At 37.2% G+C, this 15,497-nt stretch overlaps 1 protein-coding gene across 1 annotated transcript in view; it reads left to right on the top strand.

The window, feature by feature from the left end:
- MTA3 (metastasis associated 1 family member 3) overlaps positions 1 to 15,497 on the top strand; it is a 130,834-nt gene that overhangs the window by 59,513 nt on the left and 55,824 nt on the right. The window contains exons 8-10 of the mRNA XM_065630934.1: positions 3,378 to 3,477; positions 5,036 to 5,224; positions 10,637 to 10,711. Coding sequence (XP_065487006.1) covers positions 3,378 to 3,477; positions 5,036 to 5,224; positions 10,637 to 10,711 — 364 coding nt within the window. The remainder of the gene's footprint in view (positions 1 to 3,377; positions 3,478 to 5,035; positions 5,225 to 10,636; positions 10,712 to 15,497) is intronic.

Genomic DNA, 15,497 nt, shown 5'->3' with positions numbered 1-15,497 from the left:
GCCCTTTTCAGAACTAGATACTGATGAGCAATTAAATCTTTAGAAATGTGTTATGACAGTCTCTTGTGTTTATTGCTTCATGATTTCATTGGCTACCAATACTAAGCTTATGCAAAAAAAATGAATAATTACTTCCTTTAATGTCTTAGACTTGAGTTATAAGAAATGTGGAACAACGTATTTTCTGTGTTCAATGCCAAATCTGACATTTTGCCTGAATGTAGGGCACACTGGCACAACAAAATGATGATGAGCTACTCCACCCCTACAGAGTTCATTCTCAGGTTTTTTGGGGCACAGATATTGCTGAGTTTTGCTGAATTAGTGGATTTATTCCATCATCTTAGATCCTGGCAGCGGATTATCGTGATTTGTTTTATGTTTGTACGGCTGTCAGCTGCAATCTCTAAGTCCTTGAGAGAACGTTCTTGGTTCTGGTCTTTGAGATAATTGAAACAAGGAAAACCTAATTAGGTAATTTGGTCTAGCCCTTAAAGCTCTTATACCTGCTTGCTGATACAGCCGGTGCAGGGTGGTCTCTCTGCCTATATCACCAATGGTTTATCATTCTTGTCCATCTCTCTGCCACCTGTGTAATTCACTGTCCACCTGCCTTGTGGCCGTGACGTATCTGAGGAGGCATGAGGAGTGTTGGTTTCTGTTTGAAATCTCAATAATTACTCATTGAATAACTAATTTGTGACTAGCTGGCTACATGAGTTTACTGCTGTTATTACGGAATTAAATATAGATTCAATTAAAAATTTACAGTTATTCTTTGGATTCTACCAACTTAATGGAACATTTATGTTAAAGAGTCTGCTTAAAAGAAAAAAATAGTAGTTAGGCTCTGACTGTTCAGCCTGCAGTGGTTTAGTACTGAGTTTTATTTTGGTAGCAGGTGGATGAAGACAATAGTGTGTCTTCTGGGAATACATCTTGGTTAGTTTGATTTTTCATTTTAACATTTTAAAAATAATTATTTAGTATTATTAGAAAAAAAATCATACCAAAAAAAGACAAAGGAAATGTTTGACCTTTTAATTAATGTGTTCCTTGTACCTTTATTCGAATTGGATGAACACAAAAGTTAAGGTATTTTAATGATTTCTAAAATAAATATTGAATTTGGATTTGGACTGCACAGCTTGATTATCCAGAGCACTGCATATCACTGTTAAGTTTTGAGACTAGTTACTATTCAACAGCCAAATGCTCTAGCATTCCTACACTTACTTGGATTGTCTGAAAAATTCCCTGTTTTTCACAAGTTTCCAGGGAAAGGTGAAATGTAAGTTATGTTGATTTCAAGATATAGCCACTGACAGGCACACTCCTGTCCCCCCATTTTGTGGTGGTTCTTATTTCTTGTGCACTCATGTACCCCATGCTCCAACACATTCCTCTCCTACTCAGTACAGCGCTGGAAGCCATGTCAACTAGTGCATCAATTCTTACCTCTTTGCCACTTACTCCAAATAAATCTAGTTTTATATTGTGTCTTAATTTTAACTTCACATATTGTGAATATAATTCACATATGGTTGGGCTCTGAAGTCAGCCTAAAAAGTTTGAAGGCAGCTTAATGTGTCAGAGTGCTGTAATTTCCATAGCATACTCTGATTTTATTGGAGAAGCATGGCCAAAAGAAAATAGTGTTAATTATGCAAAAGGAAGATAAGAAGCTAGTAGGTAGCAGCAGAAGGGATATGCAGTCACGCCACATGCTGCTTTCCTGGTTTGAACAGTAGTGACAGAAGGATTCCAGGAAAGACACTCTAGCTACAGCCCTTACCAATGCCAACATGTTTAAAGGGCTTGACTGACTATCAGGAAATGTGTTCACAATAGAGCCCTTTTCTTGGGAGTGATTTGTGGACTGGTACTGTTTTATGTACTGCCAGACTTTAAAAAAGAAAATAGAACATGTATTTCTGTGTTATTCTCACATCTTTGTTGTCCCTGCAAAGAGGGAGTAAAGGTTGTGGAACAACATTTGAATATACCTTATTTGTTCTGATCTGGAAATTTAAGCAGTTAATATCTGGAGTGTGTGATCACTGCTGTTGAGTCTTAACTGTGTCTTACAAGTTTTTGGCAGAGAGTACTGAAACGTGCATTCAGTATTAAATGTTTTGAGAGTCAAGATAAAATTGCAATAGCAGATGTTATTACCAGTTTCTCCATGACCAATGATATACCTTAGTGACTTAAAATCTTGGTGCACATCATGTTATTGTTGAATATTGGGTTTAGAGTACACAGTAACGTGGCACATTCAGTGTGTTGATCTCTGTCAATGGCATTCCTCATTTGTGTAATTCTACACTTAGAACTTGTATGGAATGCTGAATAAGGCTCCAGTCTTTTAGTCCAGAGGCTTACACTGTATTAAAAATATTAGATGAGTAATTGGATCTTTGAATTTAGAAGGACTTATGTTGTAACTGCAACAAATAATTTTTTCTGATATCATAGTGACGTGATGCGCCTCAAGAGTCATGATGCAACTCAGGGTGCAGCAGCAGCTTCTGTCCTAATAATTAATAATCTTTCTCATGTGTCACTGACTCTTTTCTTATTTCCTCTATGATAGGCAGAGCCTAGTCGAATTCTCTTAGGCATCTTTCCCTTCACCATGTGTGCTATATCGTAGGTGTGCTTCCAAGAAAAGTTTGTGGTTTAGAACAGTCACTGTCACGCTAATTCTTCATCTCTATTTCTTATCTTTTGTTGCTCCGTTGATTCTAATAAATGCCTTGTACAATACATCAATAAAGGTGCAAGAAAAAGGTAAAAGTTTGGAAAAAAATGTGTCCAGTTCAATAATGCCGTGTTTTTCATTATTACATAAAACCTGTGACAAAAATATAGTTCTAGAGGTACCTAATAGTAAACAAATATGCTCTCTTTGTCTTATTAATGGAAGTAGTGGACCTACATTACTGAAGTGACTAAAATGTTATTTATTTCCTCATGGGAACACAGTGAACCCCCTTTCTAATTGTATTTTTAGCTTTTCAGTTTTAAAAATAATAGTCACAGTTGCAAAGCCCAAACTGGGTAAAGTCTTTGGCTTCAGAATTAATATAAAATTGATGCATCAGAATTCTCTTGAATATCTTTTGTTTCCATGCTGTTTTTCTTATATGTAGGTGGTTACTTCTGGGGGCAGAAGGTCGGAATTTTTACTGCAGTGCTTGGTGATTTGTCCTTATCAAATTGTCCTTTATTAGCAAAGATCTGAAATCTTAAGAGTAACAGTATGTGATTTGTATTTTTAAAACAATGCTTTTATAGATATGATGTACAGTATGGTACTAAAGAAGAGGTTTAATCTTTCTGTGCATTTACTGTCTGCTGTTTCTCTTTCGTAGTGCGGTTGGCACGTTTGCTCGAGCACTGGACTGCAGTAGTTCCGTCAGGCAACCGAGCTTACACATGAGTGCAGCTGCTGCTTCCCGAGACATCACACTGGTAGGTGGCTTCTTAGAAACCCGACAGCTTTTTTTACATCTGTGAATTCAGCAATACCTATTACTCCAGATTCCCTGTCCTCTGGATATCTGTTTTCCTTTAGATACCTGTGTGCAAGGTGCCTGTGTGTATTGTGGATAATCCTGTGTATTTTCTGAGTGTTGATGTTGCCTTTGTGCAATAGATAAATTTACAAAGGCATCAGCAGGAGTTGCTTATTATTTTAAGTATTTGTATACAGAATCGTGAAGATGATAGTTAATGCTAAAGTAGATCTGCTACTCATCAGATACTTGAGGACACTCGATGGAGCTAACAGATCAGTTTAGAATAGTTAGGGTACTGCCTTATATCTCTAGAGCTCCTGCAATTTAGTTACACAAAATTTTGTGAGAATGGACAATATCAGCAAGTTAAATAAGAGGTTAGAAAAGTTATGCATCATGGGTCCGTAAGGGGGTACTAAGGAGTCTAGGGAGAGGTGTACTGCCTAACATTCCTAATTCCCAAGATCTGTAGATGCTAGTGAACGAAATGGGAATTTACCTCAGACCGTGGTTAGACTTGCATATTTTCTCTAAGTAACATCCCTGGGTGCTGCTGTCAGAGACAGAATACTTGGCCAGATGGATGACTGGTCTGATTCAGTAGGACAGTTCTTATATTCCAGATAAAACATATTTAGTAGTACTATGAGAAATATTTAACTTCTTAAATTTTGTGATGTACTCAAAGGCTATTAAACAGGAAACTGATTTAGTCTGCACTTCAATAGTGCAGTAAAGGCAGTGGGAAAATGTAATGTTTTCAGTAATACTCAAAATGAGTTTTCAGTTTCACACTTCCTGATATGACCTTACCAACACAATTCTGCTCACATTAGACGTTTGGTTTTGTTTTTTTCCCAACAAAACAGTTACTTAGTTTAAGATTTTTCATTTTCTGAAGATTTCATTGGATTAAGAATTTCTAATAAGTCCCACACATTGTGCATCCTTCTTACTGTGTTCAGTGATTAATAGAGTAGAATCATCCTTATAGCAGTTTCTTCTTGTTTGAAAGTATATGTGCAGTGCTGCTAATAAAGGGGTACATTTAGTGTTTGAGTTCCATATAAATGTTTCTCCATTGCAAATGGTCCAGTAAGTTCCATTACGCTTAATGAAAGGCATGTCTTATAATGAGGCACCAGAGGAGCCAACCACCATGGTTTAATTATTGTGTCTGTCTGTTCTCATATTCCTATCCCCTCAGCTTTTTAAAACCCTTCTCTCTTGCTCTTTGGCAAGGTACTTCCTTCTAAGTTAAGAAAAGACATATTTGTCATTATAGTAGTTATTCTTCCAGATATTCCCATGTTAATTGGGAGCATATTTGGAGCAGCAGTTACAGTACCAGTTCCACAGCAGAAAGCCTATGATATCAGGTTAGATTCTAAATTTAGCATTAGTTCAGGCTTCTTGCATGGCTTATAGAAAATAAGACATTGAATTTGCAGTAACCAAAGTGGACTGCTGTCTTATTTAGACAAATTGTATTCTCTCCTTCTCTTTGCTAGTTTCATGCAATGGATACGCTGCATAAACACAACTATGATTTGAGCAGTGCCATCAGTGTTCTAGTGCCACTTGGAGGGCCTGTCTTGTGCAGAGATGAAATGGAAGAGTGGTCAGCATCAGAAGCCAGTTTATTTGAAGAGGCATTGGAAAAGTATGGCAAGGACTTCAATGACATTCGACAAGACTTTGTAAGTATGAAAGTGGTAACATTTTTCTGTTACTGTTTTTTTGCATGGGTGAGCGTAACTGCTTTCTGTAGGTTTGGAAGATTGGCTAGTGGAGAAATCTTTGTAGCTGATAATATGTAATAAACATACCTAGACATTTTATCTGGATGAAAGTCAATATGCTTTCTTGTTCAGCGCCATTCTTTGGAAAGATGTTGACAGGAGATAATTTGTTTAATGGTTTAATGCCAGGTAGGGTGTCTCATGCTGATGTGTTTTGATAAGGATTTTTACAAGGATTTTACAAGCATCTGAAAGTGTTTCAGTAGCTTTTCAGAAGTTTTCCACAATTTCCAGTGAAATTCATTAGCAGCTACGTGGCTGACTCCCTTGAGTGTTTTTGAAAAAGCTGGGGTTTCCTTCTATGGTTAGCAGAGGGAAATTTATATTCAGATAGCTTTTAAAGTGCACTACAGGGAGTCATTTTGAGATATTAGGTATTTCGGCACTTCTGAAAAGTAAAGGAAGTGTTTTCCAATATGTTCTAACTACACTGGTTTTGGTACTGAAATATCAGACTATAGGGCAGCAGAGCTTTAATTTGTTGAATTCTAATGTAGAGTAATTAAAAGAAATAGATTCTAACACTGATTGCTGGAACTGGTAGTAGTTTGACTGCAATTTTTTTTCTGTGTTTCTTGAAGAGCCTCTTTCTTTCAAGGAAAAATATTTCCTCTGTTGTACTAAGTTCAAACTGGGCTTTGTGAAAAGGTTTGGATGTGAGTCAGAGGAATGCCATTATTTAATACTGAAGTCGATGGAAACATTTTCACAAGAACTCATTCTGCTTGACTCAGAGCTCAGCTTTTTTTTCTTTACAGATGTTACTAATAATCTCTGTCAGGGAAATATGTCGTTGTATGGTAAATGTAGAAGTCCCCCTGAGACGGAGTGCGGGACAGTGGGAGGAGGCTCGGCACTGTGCTAAGCTATCTTGTCTTCACGTTGACAGTTCCGAAATGGAATAGATAATTGAATGAACTTGGGAAGGGAAGGCTATTGTTTTTCTGAAGGACTGACGTTTTAACAGGTGTATGAGATCTGTGTGCTATTTTTGAGATTCCCAAGGGAAAAAATGTTCACTGCATTCATCACATAAGGTTAAAAATTGCATCATGGATGAAATAGATCTGTTTAAGTTCAAGAAAATATGATTACAAAAGAATATTTTATAGAGTTTAAGAACTGAAATCTTACTGTAATCTACAATTCCTTATTATTTCTCATACAGATAAATGGTCCTTAGCTGTAATTGTACAATAGTTCAGGAGCTATGTCTTCTAACTAAATGTTTCCTGATACATAGTGTTTGGCTTTTCAAAATGCCCAGAGCATATATTACAGATTTTATTGGCTGTTTACAAGTGGAGTCCTAACAGTTAGTGAGCAAGTATGCCTAAGCCTTGTCTCTAAGATTTATGTAGTATTTTTATTTTCTGTATAATTTCTGTGTTATGCTACATGTAATTCTGTTGATATTCATACATCAGAGTGATACAGTGGAGTAATGTGTTGCAGGAATTGCTTGTGTGTTTGTAATGCTCAAATCCTAGACGCTTGAGTGAGTCTACCAAGAGCTGTTTAAAATGTTCAAATTTTATCTCAGGTAGACTCCTGACACCCTTCCTTTTTCACTGAATCTTCCTTCCCAAAATACAGATATTTTCCCTTGCCTTCCACCCAAAGTGAAAGACGCACACGTCTAGAGGTAGGGTTGTGTAGCCTGCTGAGGGCACGTTAATGATGAGTCAGGGTGCAGCAGAAATGGATGTGGGCCACTAATTAATTATAGTCTCAGTTAGAACAGGGATATTGTCTAAGCTTGGTCACTTTCTTTTTACCTTTGGAAGAGTGGCATGTAGTTTTTAAAACCTTGTGAGAACAACATCTATTTTACATATGAATTTAGATGGTGACTTAGTGCGCACAGTCTTGATCTAATTCTATGTAATTTGAAATATTTCAGTTATATTAAGCATTGTGTAATCTTGGGATATCTTAATTTCTCCAGAGTGAAATTTGTGTTCTCACTTGCTATTTAGCATTCTAAAAGTACAGGGATTTGAAAACAAATATTTGGTGTTAAGTAGTCATCTAAAATAGTCCTTCAAGATTTAGGTCATGGATATATGAAAAATTTCTGCAGGGTGAGGTAGGTATAAATACATAGCATTGAAGAAATGATTTTCCATGAGAATACATTTATTTATTATCAGCCCTCTCTTCAGTGGCTAGTCATCGAAAAGTCAGTACTCTTACATGCGTTGTAAGAGCACGGACAAAGAAGCTAATGCACTGGTAGTCTATGTGCTGACTTGTTCGGGTGTCCATGTAGGATCTAACTACTCCTACATTTACACAGTCCTAAAATTACATTTGGCCCTTTGAAGGCAACCACGAGGCTGATGTGGCCCCTGGTGAAACTGAGTTGGACACCTCTGATCTAATGATAAAATTAAACTCTACGATGCACGAGACTAAACCGGAGCCTAAGCAGTCACGCAGTGGTGCCACTGTACAGGCAGGGCTGTCACGCTGCATGGTACAAAGTGGTTGGTGGCCCTGGCCTGAAACAGAAGAATTGTGTAGTACCTGCTTGAGTCTTAAGCCAGAGGAGTTGCCTTTCTGAATCAGCCTGGATTTGCAAGGCACGGCAGCTGCTATTGCAGCCCTTACCTGATCGTTCTCTAAAGGGCAGGTTCATGTACTTTCCCAGCAATTAGAAAGAAGTAGCACTGTTTGACATTCAGCGTGCAGCTCAATCATTAAGCTATAAACATTAAATATTAGTGAGCGAGACAATTATTATAAATTAAATGGTGTAAAGGAGTTTACCTTTCCTTTTAATAGACAGAAGCAGCTCATTTGTTTTCAGATTACCAGTGTAGCCTTTAAATAATGGTTTTCATCAGCTGTTGACTCATCAACTGTTATAGGAGCTCATTTGTTGAGATTCTGCTGTCTTTAAGAACCTATGTGAATCCTAATCAACCTAAAATTTTAACTTAATTGAATTTACTTGATATACTTGAATTACTTCACATCCCAGGGTGGTAGAATGGGAAAAGACTGAATATTTTTTGTTCTCCAAATATAGCTATTTTTCCTAATTGTATGAGACAGCTGTTACGCTTGTTAATTCTTAGTTTTTCGTTATCAACAGTTTTCACAAATTTATAACTGTTAAATTTTACATATGGCAGGAAAGGCCTTGGGAATCAGACTCGAACTGTTCATGGAAAACAGGAGCAACTGTTTTCCAACTTCAGAAAATTGTGGAGACATGCCTTAAAATTACCACATTCATTTTAATGTACTTGATAATCCCCAGGTTTTCATGCCGGTCTGATTTGAGTGGTCCATTTTTTATCCTGCAGAAGCTAAAGAAACTGAAAATTCCTTCTCTTGTTTTTTGTACTGCTCATACCTCTCTGCTAATTTTCTGCCACAAAAATGTCATGCAGCTGCTCATTTATACTTCTTTCAATTAGTGTTTAATAAAATTTTGTCATGAGAGTACATTATTCTGTGGCGGTTCACAACTTCTCTGGCAGTTGAGAGCAGTCTGTGGAAAATTCACATGCCCCTACAGTGTTTCGTCCTTTTAGTAAACAGAATACAGGATGGTCATGCTCAGTCTATCAAACAGGTTTTCTGAGTTGCAAATCCAAGTGTAGAAGGATTATGGTTATCCAGTCCAAGCACCTTAATCACCCTTCTTGAATTGTGGGTGCCTACTGAGTATATGAACATATGGGTGTCACAATCATAGTTAAAACAGATTAAAGTATTTTCTAGATAAATGTCAAATATAATCTGTAGCTTGAATGTGTTAATAAGTGTTCAGGAAGGAAAATTAATGTGGAGAAGCTAAAATATACTAGTTGACAATGACAGGTAGTTGGGGTGACAGTGTTTCACCTGGATGCCAGGAAGAAAATGGACCTAGAGACCTCACACCAAACACATGTTCCCATCACTGGCCTTTTCTTGGGCAGATTTCTCTTAAGGCATAGCTTACCTGAGAAAGTAAAAAGATTTTGGGAAACCAAATGTGTTGCTATCTATTGCAACATCAGTTTATGCCTTTATTACACTGCTGCATGTTAAAAGCGAATGAACAAAACTGCTGTTGTTTTCACCCGGGATTTACACACTGTAGTAGACGGCCTCAAAAAGAATTCACAGCTGGGTGTAGACCTGAATCCCAGCTCCTGAAAGGCTGAGGTGAGAGCAAGACCCAGTTCCTCTGAGTATCTGCAAGAAAACAGCTCGAAAAACGGTCTGTGAGCTCCTGCTTGTTGGCAGAGGCAGCTTGGTACAGTTTGTTCCTCTAGTGCTTTCAGGAACCTATTATTTTGGCTTAGGCCATGGAGAAAGCCCCAAAGTGGAGTGAATAAGGTTGGAAAGATAACGTTACCACTTCTGTATTTTCTTAGACTTATTAAAAATCATCCTCGTTTCTGCCGAGTAGAGAATATTAGCTTTAATGCATGCCTCTAGAAAAAAACATGAACAAAATAGTAGCATTTTTCCAGGTTATGAAGAAAAATTGCATGAATTCTGTAAGAGAATTACTAACTTCAATGACAGAAAGAATTTATGGAGTTAAATAGAGGATTCGATAGTAATTAAAAATGACCGCTGTATGCTGAATTTTCTCCCCTAAACTTAGGCTAATACGGTTTCACTTTACCAGTGAACATGTGCACCCAAAATAATGATGATTATAATCATCATCATCACTTGCCCTGAGTTTGCACCGAGGTTTTTGTGAAATATTGCCAGTGTCATTCTTGTTACTCAAGATAGCATTTATCTTAAGCATCCTTTTGTTTCTTGTTTAATGGTCAAGAGTATGCAGAGATTTATGCAAAACCAGTGGTATTGAATGAGCAGCTGGGTTGTTATAGAACTTGAAAAACTGTGAACCGAGTACAGTAACCATTGTATTTTTTTAAGATTAAAACTATCATGAGACTGGAACACAGTCTTGTCAAGATGATTTATTTTAGTCCTGATGTTGTTCTCCATCTGATCCGCTTAGTAATAGATATTACCCTCTGTGTTTCCTGACGGAAATCTGGATTCTGTTTTGATCATTTTGTTTAACCATATGGCTTAAACAGAACAAATTACATTTGTATTTGGATGTGTAATATTGTTGTAATACTGCATCTTTGTTAACTGTAAGGAAAGATTGTCTATTATTAATAGTAATATGTATTTGCATATGGATTGTAATGTAGGGACTTAATATATTCACGTTTTAGAATTCATGTATCAACTATACTTGATTTTAACATGCGTTTAATAAAATGTGGGCATTGAAGTTTCTTGGAACCACTTTAATTTATAACAAATGTTTTTCAGCTCCCTTGGAAGTCACTGACTAGCATCATTGAGTATTATTACATGTGGAAAACCACTGACAGATATGTACAACAGGTAATTTAATGGCTATTTCAGCATGAACCAGTCTGCCATGTTCTTAAAAAATCTGAACTTGTTAAAGCATAATAATCCCTGTTCTTAAAAAGGAATGTCGTGGGAGGCCTATGATAATATTTTAGGCTGTAGACCAGTGGTTTTGTGCTGTTCACAGGGTGCCTTGTCAAATCCTTTGATGCCTACTGTACATTGCATAGCTGTGAAGGACTTTTTAAGCCATTTGTATTATATGCTGGTTTGTAGCAATGGGATTCCTGGGTCGGACTGCTGCACAGGATAAGAAGGAAAAGAGCTGCAGAGCAAATGCTTTCGGCATTTAGGCATTGCTTCAGCATGGGGCTGAAGGAAAAGGAAAAATAGATTGTGTTAGAGTGGCTGCTAATGTTATGAATCTTTTATGGACACTCCATGATAGAACATTACCTTGGCATTACCAGGATTTAAAAACAAAATTGAGAACATTCTGCACACAGTCGATGGATTCATCTTTCCGATTAAATGTTCAGTGGTTTGAGTTGCTCTGGAGCAGAAATGTGATAAGATTATATTGGGTACAATGAGACATTTTAAGCAGGTTTAGGCAAAATTTCAATGTTAGTGTTTTTTATATATTGCACTCTTTATATATTTACTTCCTGACTTAGAAATATAGAATACTGTAAAATACTCCATTTTAATTTATGATTTAGCATTTAAGTTTGTAAATCCTGTAGTTGCTACATAATCAGTGGTGAAGTTATGTACAGCATGCTGAAAATAAATTTTTTGCAGTAACGATTACAGCTGTGTTGTTAGATACATCGTTGGAATTGTTCCAGATTTTGTTGTTGTGTGTCAGAAGGATAATTGGTTCAGCTTGATCTTGTTTATTTGGAATCCTTGCTACATTGTCTTGTTAGGGTATGAAAAGTGAAGGGAAAAGTCTTTTACCACATAGTAGAGCCTTGGACTATCACTAGGACGTTTTACTTCTGTGGATAATGCAAATAGAAAACAACACGCTGTGTATTCAAGCATGCTCTTCTGGGTTTGTTTCCATTTATTTTGCTTTCAACACTTCTTTTGCACTGTTATTTTTTAGCCTAGAAAGGTATTGCGAGCAGAGATGTGCTGTACTGTTTTTAAGGATTGAGCAATGGATTATCTTGAAGACGAGATAAAAAGATCTTATTGATACTGAAAGCCATGTAGTAAGGATAAATTGAAGTGTAAATTGACTTCTGTCAACACTCTTAGGTTGCTCAGAGACTGATCTTGTTTCCTGTGAATTTTTTCTGAAAAACTTGCTCTGGAGTGGTTGGTAAAAGACTGAAACTCCCTTCCTTCTTTAGGGCTTCATTGTGATTCCATTGCTACAATGATCAAGGTGTATTGAGTTAGTGTATGCTTTTGCAGGATTAGGTTTTTAGCCTCACATGCAAGAAAAACGCATAGGTTTTATGGTTATCTGCAACTTGAATACTCTTATAAATGCCTGTGTTTTACCTGTATTAATAACTAAGTAGACTTAGAACATCCTAACTCAGAACATGGCAATACACCACAGGATTTAATGCTTTAGACGTGTTCTTTCAGAGCCAAGCACAGTCATCAATAACAAAACCAGTGTAGACCAGATACCTCATTTCTATCCTGGTTAACGTTTCTGTAATCCTTCCTAACAAGAGATAAGAGCTTCATCCTGCCCTTGTTTAGTCTGTTCTGGAAAGGTAAAAAATAATATATTTCAAAACACCCTACATCTGTAGGGTTTTTTACCCCACCAGAACAAGCTGAGATAATTGAATGCATTTCAGGGAGAAAGTATGTTCAGTAAGAAAGCGGCAATTTCAGAGTCATTCTTCTCTAAATATCATGCTTGAGGGGCTGGACAGCTTGGGGGAATGGGAAGACAAAAAGGTCGATGTACATACTTGAATCTTACGCATAAAATACAGTCTCTGAATTCTACATTGGTGTGATTTAATATGAAAATTTGCTCTTTAATTACCTCTATTTCTTTGTGTGAATTGGCTGCGTTGTGTCAGGCATAAGAAAGGTTTCCTTACCGTAATTGCTACTAAATGTTATTCTTGCTTGGTAGCCGAAGGTGGTGATTTGATTTAATGGCAGTGGAGATGCTACTGCTACCTTCCCTTCAGAGCATGCTCCTTTCCAGCCAAGGTGAAAGCAAATAGATACATTAAAGTTCTCAGCCTGTGCTGAACCTGTCTAGCAAAACTAATTCAGTCCTGATTACCAGTCAGGTAATCATTCTTGGCCATATGGCATTTGTCATGACAACTACATTATATAGTGTTTGAGGAAGGCTGGGCAGCTCGTTCCACTGAGTGAAATGTATTCTCATTATTTGTGGTGTTCTCTTTAGAAATTTGATTCAATACGAAAAGACTTTTATTGAGACTTCGCAACAGAAAAAGGGAGAATATGCGTAAGGATAACTACATGACTGTGCTGCAACAATATATGACATTTCTGTCTCATTTATTTATTTCCACTGTTGAAAACAGCACTAACATAGGCAAATGGTAATTGCTTGGGATATTTGTCAGTTGGTGTTCATAACAAACGTGCCTATAGAGAAATAATATTCAGTTTCAAGGGTAGTTGATTAAAAGTAGTAGAGCCCAGGTGAAAAGCTGAGTTAGTGTAGCTGAACCTCCCCTACAATGCAGTTTGGAAGACTTGTTTGAAATGGTTGCTGTTTAAGATCAGATGTAATTGTTTGTTGCTTTGGGTTTGTTTGGTTGGGGTTTTTTTTGTGAGTTTCTTTTGTTTGGTTGGTTTTGCGTTTGTGTTTGGTTTTCAGGAAAAGCATCAGCGCTCTCTGACGCTTTGTATCTTGTCTAAACGTATTCAATTGCAACTTGCAGCCTTTAGAGTTTACCAGTTTTCAGCCTCCAAATTTCGACAGGCAGAGGTTTCATCTCAGAAATTGCAACTGTTTGTTGATAGTTTTGTTTCTGCATCCTTTCTTCTCTCTCAGTACTTAGAGGTTGATAGGTTGGTGTGAATTCAAGCTGTGACATTTTCTGTTGCTTTTAGAGAGCAACATTAACCATCGTTTTAGTGCATAAAAATACAGCTTATACTGAAATGCCGTTGTCTGATTATTTTATAGAAGGCAGTATATGATTCACTTTAGTAAATAAAGGAAGAAAGCGACTGCTAAAATTGCATTTCTTACAACCCCATGCCAGTATTAAAAGTACGCTAAAATTTAATTAATGTGTTTAGTCACTTCTCACTGACACTGCCATCAGGGCTTAATACAGCTTCCTGCAATGCCTTTACATTATGACAGTGCTCCGAGGTTCCTTTCCTCATTTCCTTCCCTTTATTGCATTTTTCTCTTTTGCTCTCATCTTGCTAAGTGTGCAGTGAGATTTATTTGTTCTTTTTGTAGAATGGGACTGGTTCGTTATGAACCTCTGCGGAATGCATGTTGCCTGCTAACCTGCAGTCTCTCATTGCATTTTCAGTTTGAAAACAAATTCTGTATTGTTGGGTTTCATATGAAAAGGAAAAAGAAACAGTTGTGGAAAGCCTGTGGCCCGAAGCTGTTAAGTGGGAGGAGTTCACTGTTGTGAGCTCTTCTGCTTGGGCTGCGGAATGTTCTCAGATTAAGAACTATTAGTTCGTGAGACTTGGGGCATGCTGCTGCTGTTCTGTCTCCTTGTTCTTGTAAAGACTGACTTAAGCAGGCAGAGCATAACTGCGTTGGCAATTTTGCTATGGGCCTGTTGAATGTAATGCAGTGCCACCAAGCATGGTGCTGAGGAAAGACGTGTCTGAACAGCAAAAACCTGTAATAACCAAAAAAAACACCCCAAACCTATCTTGGAAGTAAGTTGAAAAGGGCTCTCTTGTTGCATGGGAATTAACTTGTGGTGGCGTGGACTTCTTAGGAGTTTATTTGTCATAGATTCCTCTTCAAATATGCTTTTTTTGTATATATAAATGAGAGTTATGGTGATGGATGGTACAGAGGCAATTTTCTGAAAAGACCAGCGGTTTACATGAGGAGACTTTGCTCAGGCTGCTCGACCAGTAAAGCTGATGAACCCTGTAACTCACCCCGTGGCTCAGGGGAGAGAGTCCTGGAGTAGTCTCTTTTGATGATACTTTTCTCAAGGTGGTAAATATCTTCCTGGATTGTGAGCCTCCCAAAGATTGGATATCAGAAAAGAGGGGTATAGCAGAGAAGAGAATTGGCTGCTGTAGGAGAAATGGAGGACTGAAACACCTGATAAAGGGGGAATCTTGAGAGACAGGCATGTAGTGTTGATTTATTATTGCTGGATATCAGTGTCACCCGTGGTTTTTTCCCTCGTGTGTAAAAAAAAAAAAAAAAAAAAAAAAAAAAAAAAAAAAAAGTGTATATATATATATAAAAAATTACTGAATTTCAACTCCTTTTCTTCCCCCCGCTTTTTTTTTCCTTGAACAGAACTAATGCCTTGAGTACAGGAAGAGCAAATAAATAATCTTTTTCCTTCATCTTTTATGTACAGACAAATGTTTCAGATAAACAGACTTCTGATCTCTGTATTTCTTGTGCCATCGCCAAAAAAATGTCATCTTAGTTACTTCTGTAACATATAGCAATAACTAAAACTCCCTAACATTTTAGACATTTGTAATACTACCTTGAGTGCAGCATGTTTTGAGTTTGTTCTGAGTATGAAGAAGGTAATAATGTAATAAATCCACAGACTATCTTGATAGTAGTGTTGCGGTCCTGCTGCTGCTGTGTTCCTGAGCTACGGTTGTAATGGCACTT

The sequence above is a fragment of the Caloenas nicobarica genome, chromosome 3, assembly GCF_036013445.1.
Source record: "Caloenas nicobarica isolate bCalNic1 chromosome 3, bCalNic1.hap1, whole genome shotgun sequence".
In the NCBI taxonomy this organism is placed as follows: Eukaryota; Metazoa; Chordata; class Aves; order Columbiformes; family Columbidae; genus Caloenas; species Caloenas nicobarica.
This window is presented reverse-complemented; position numbering and strand designations above follow the sequence as displayed.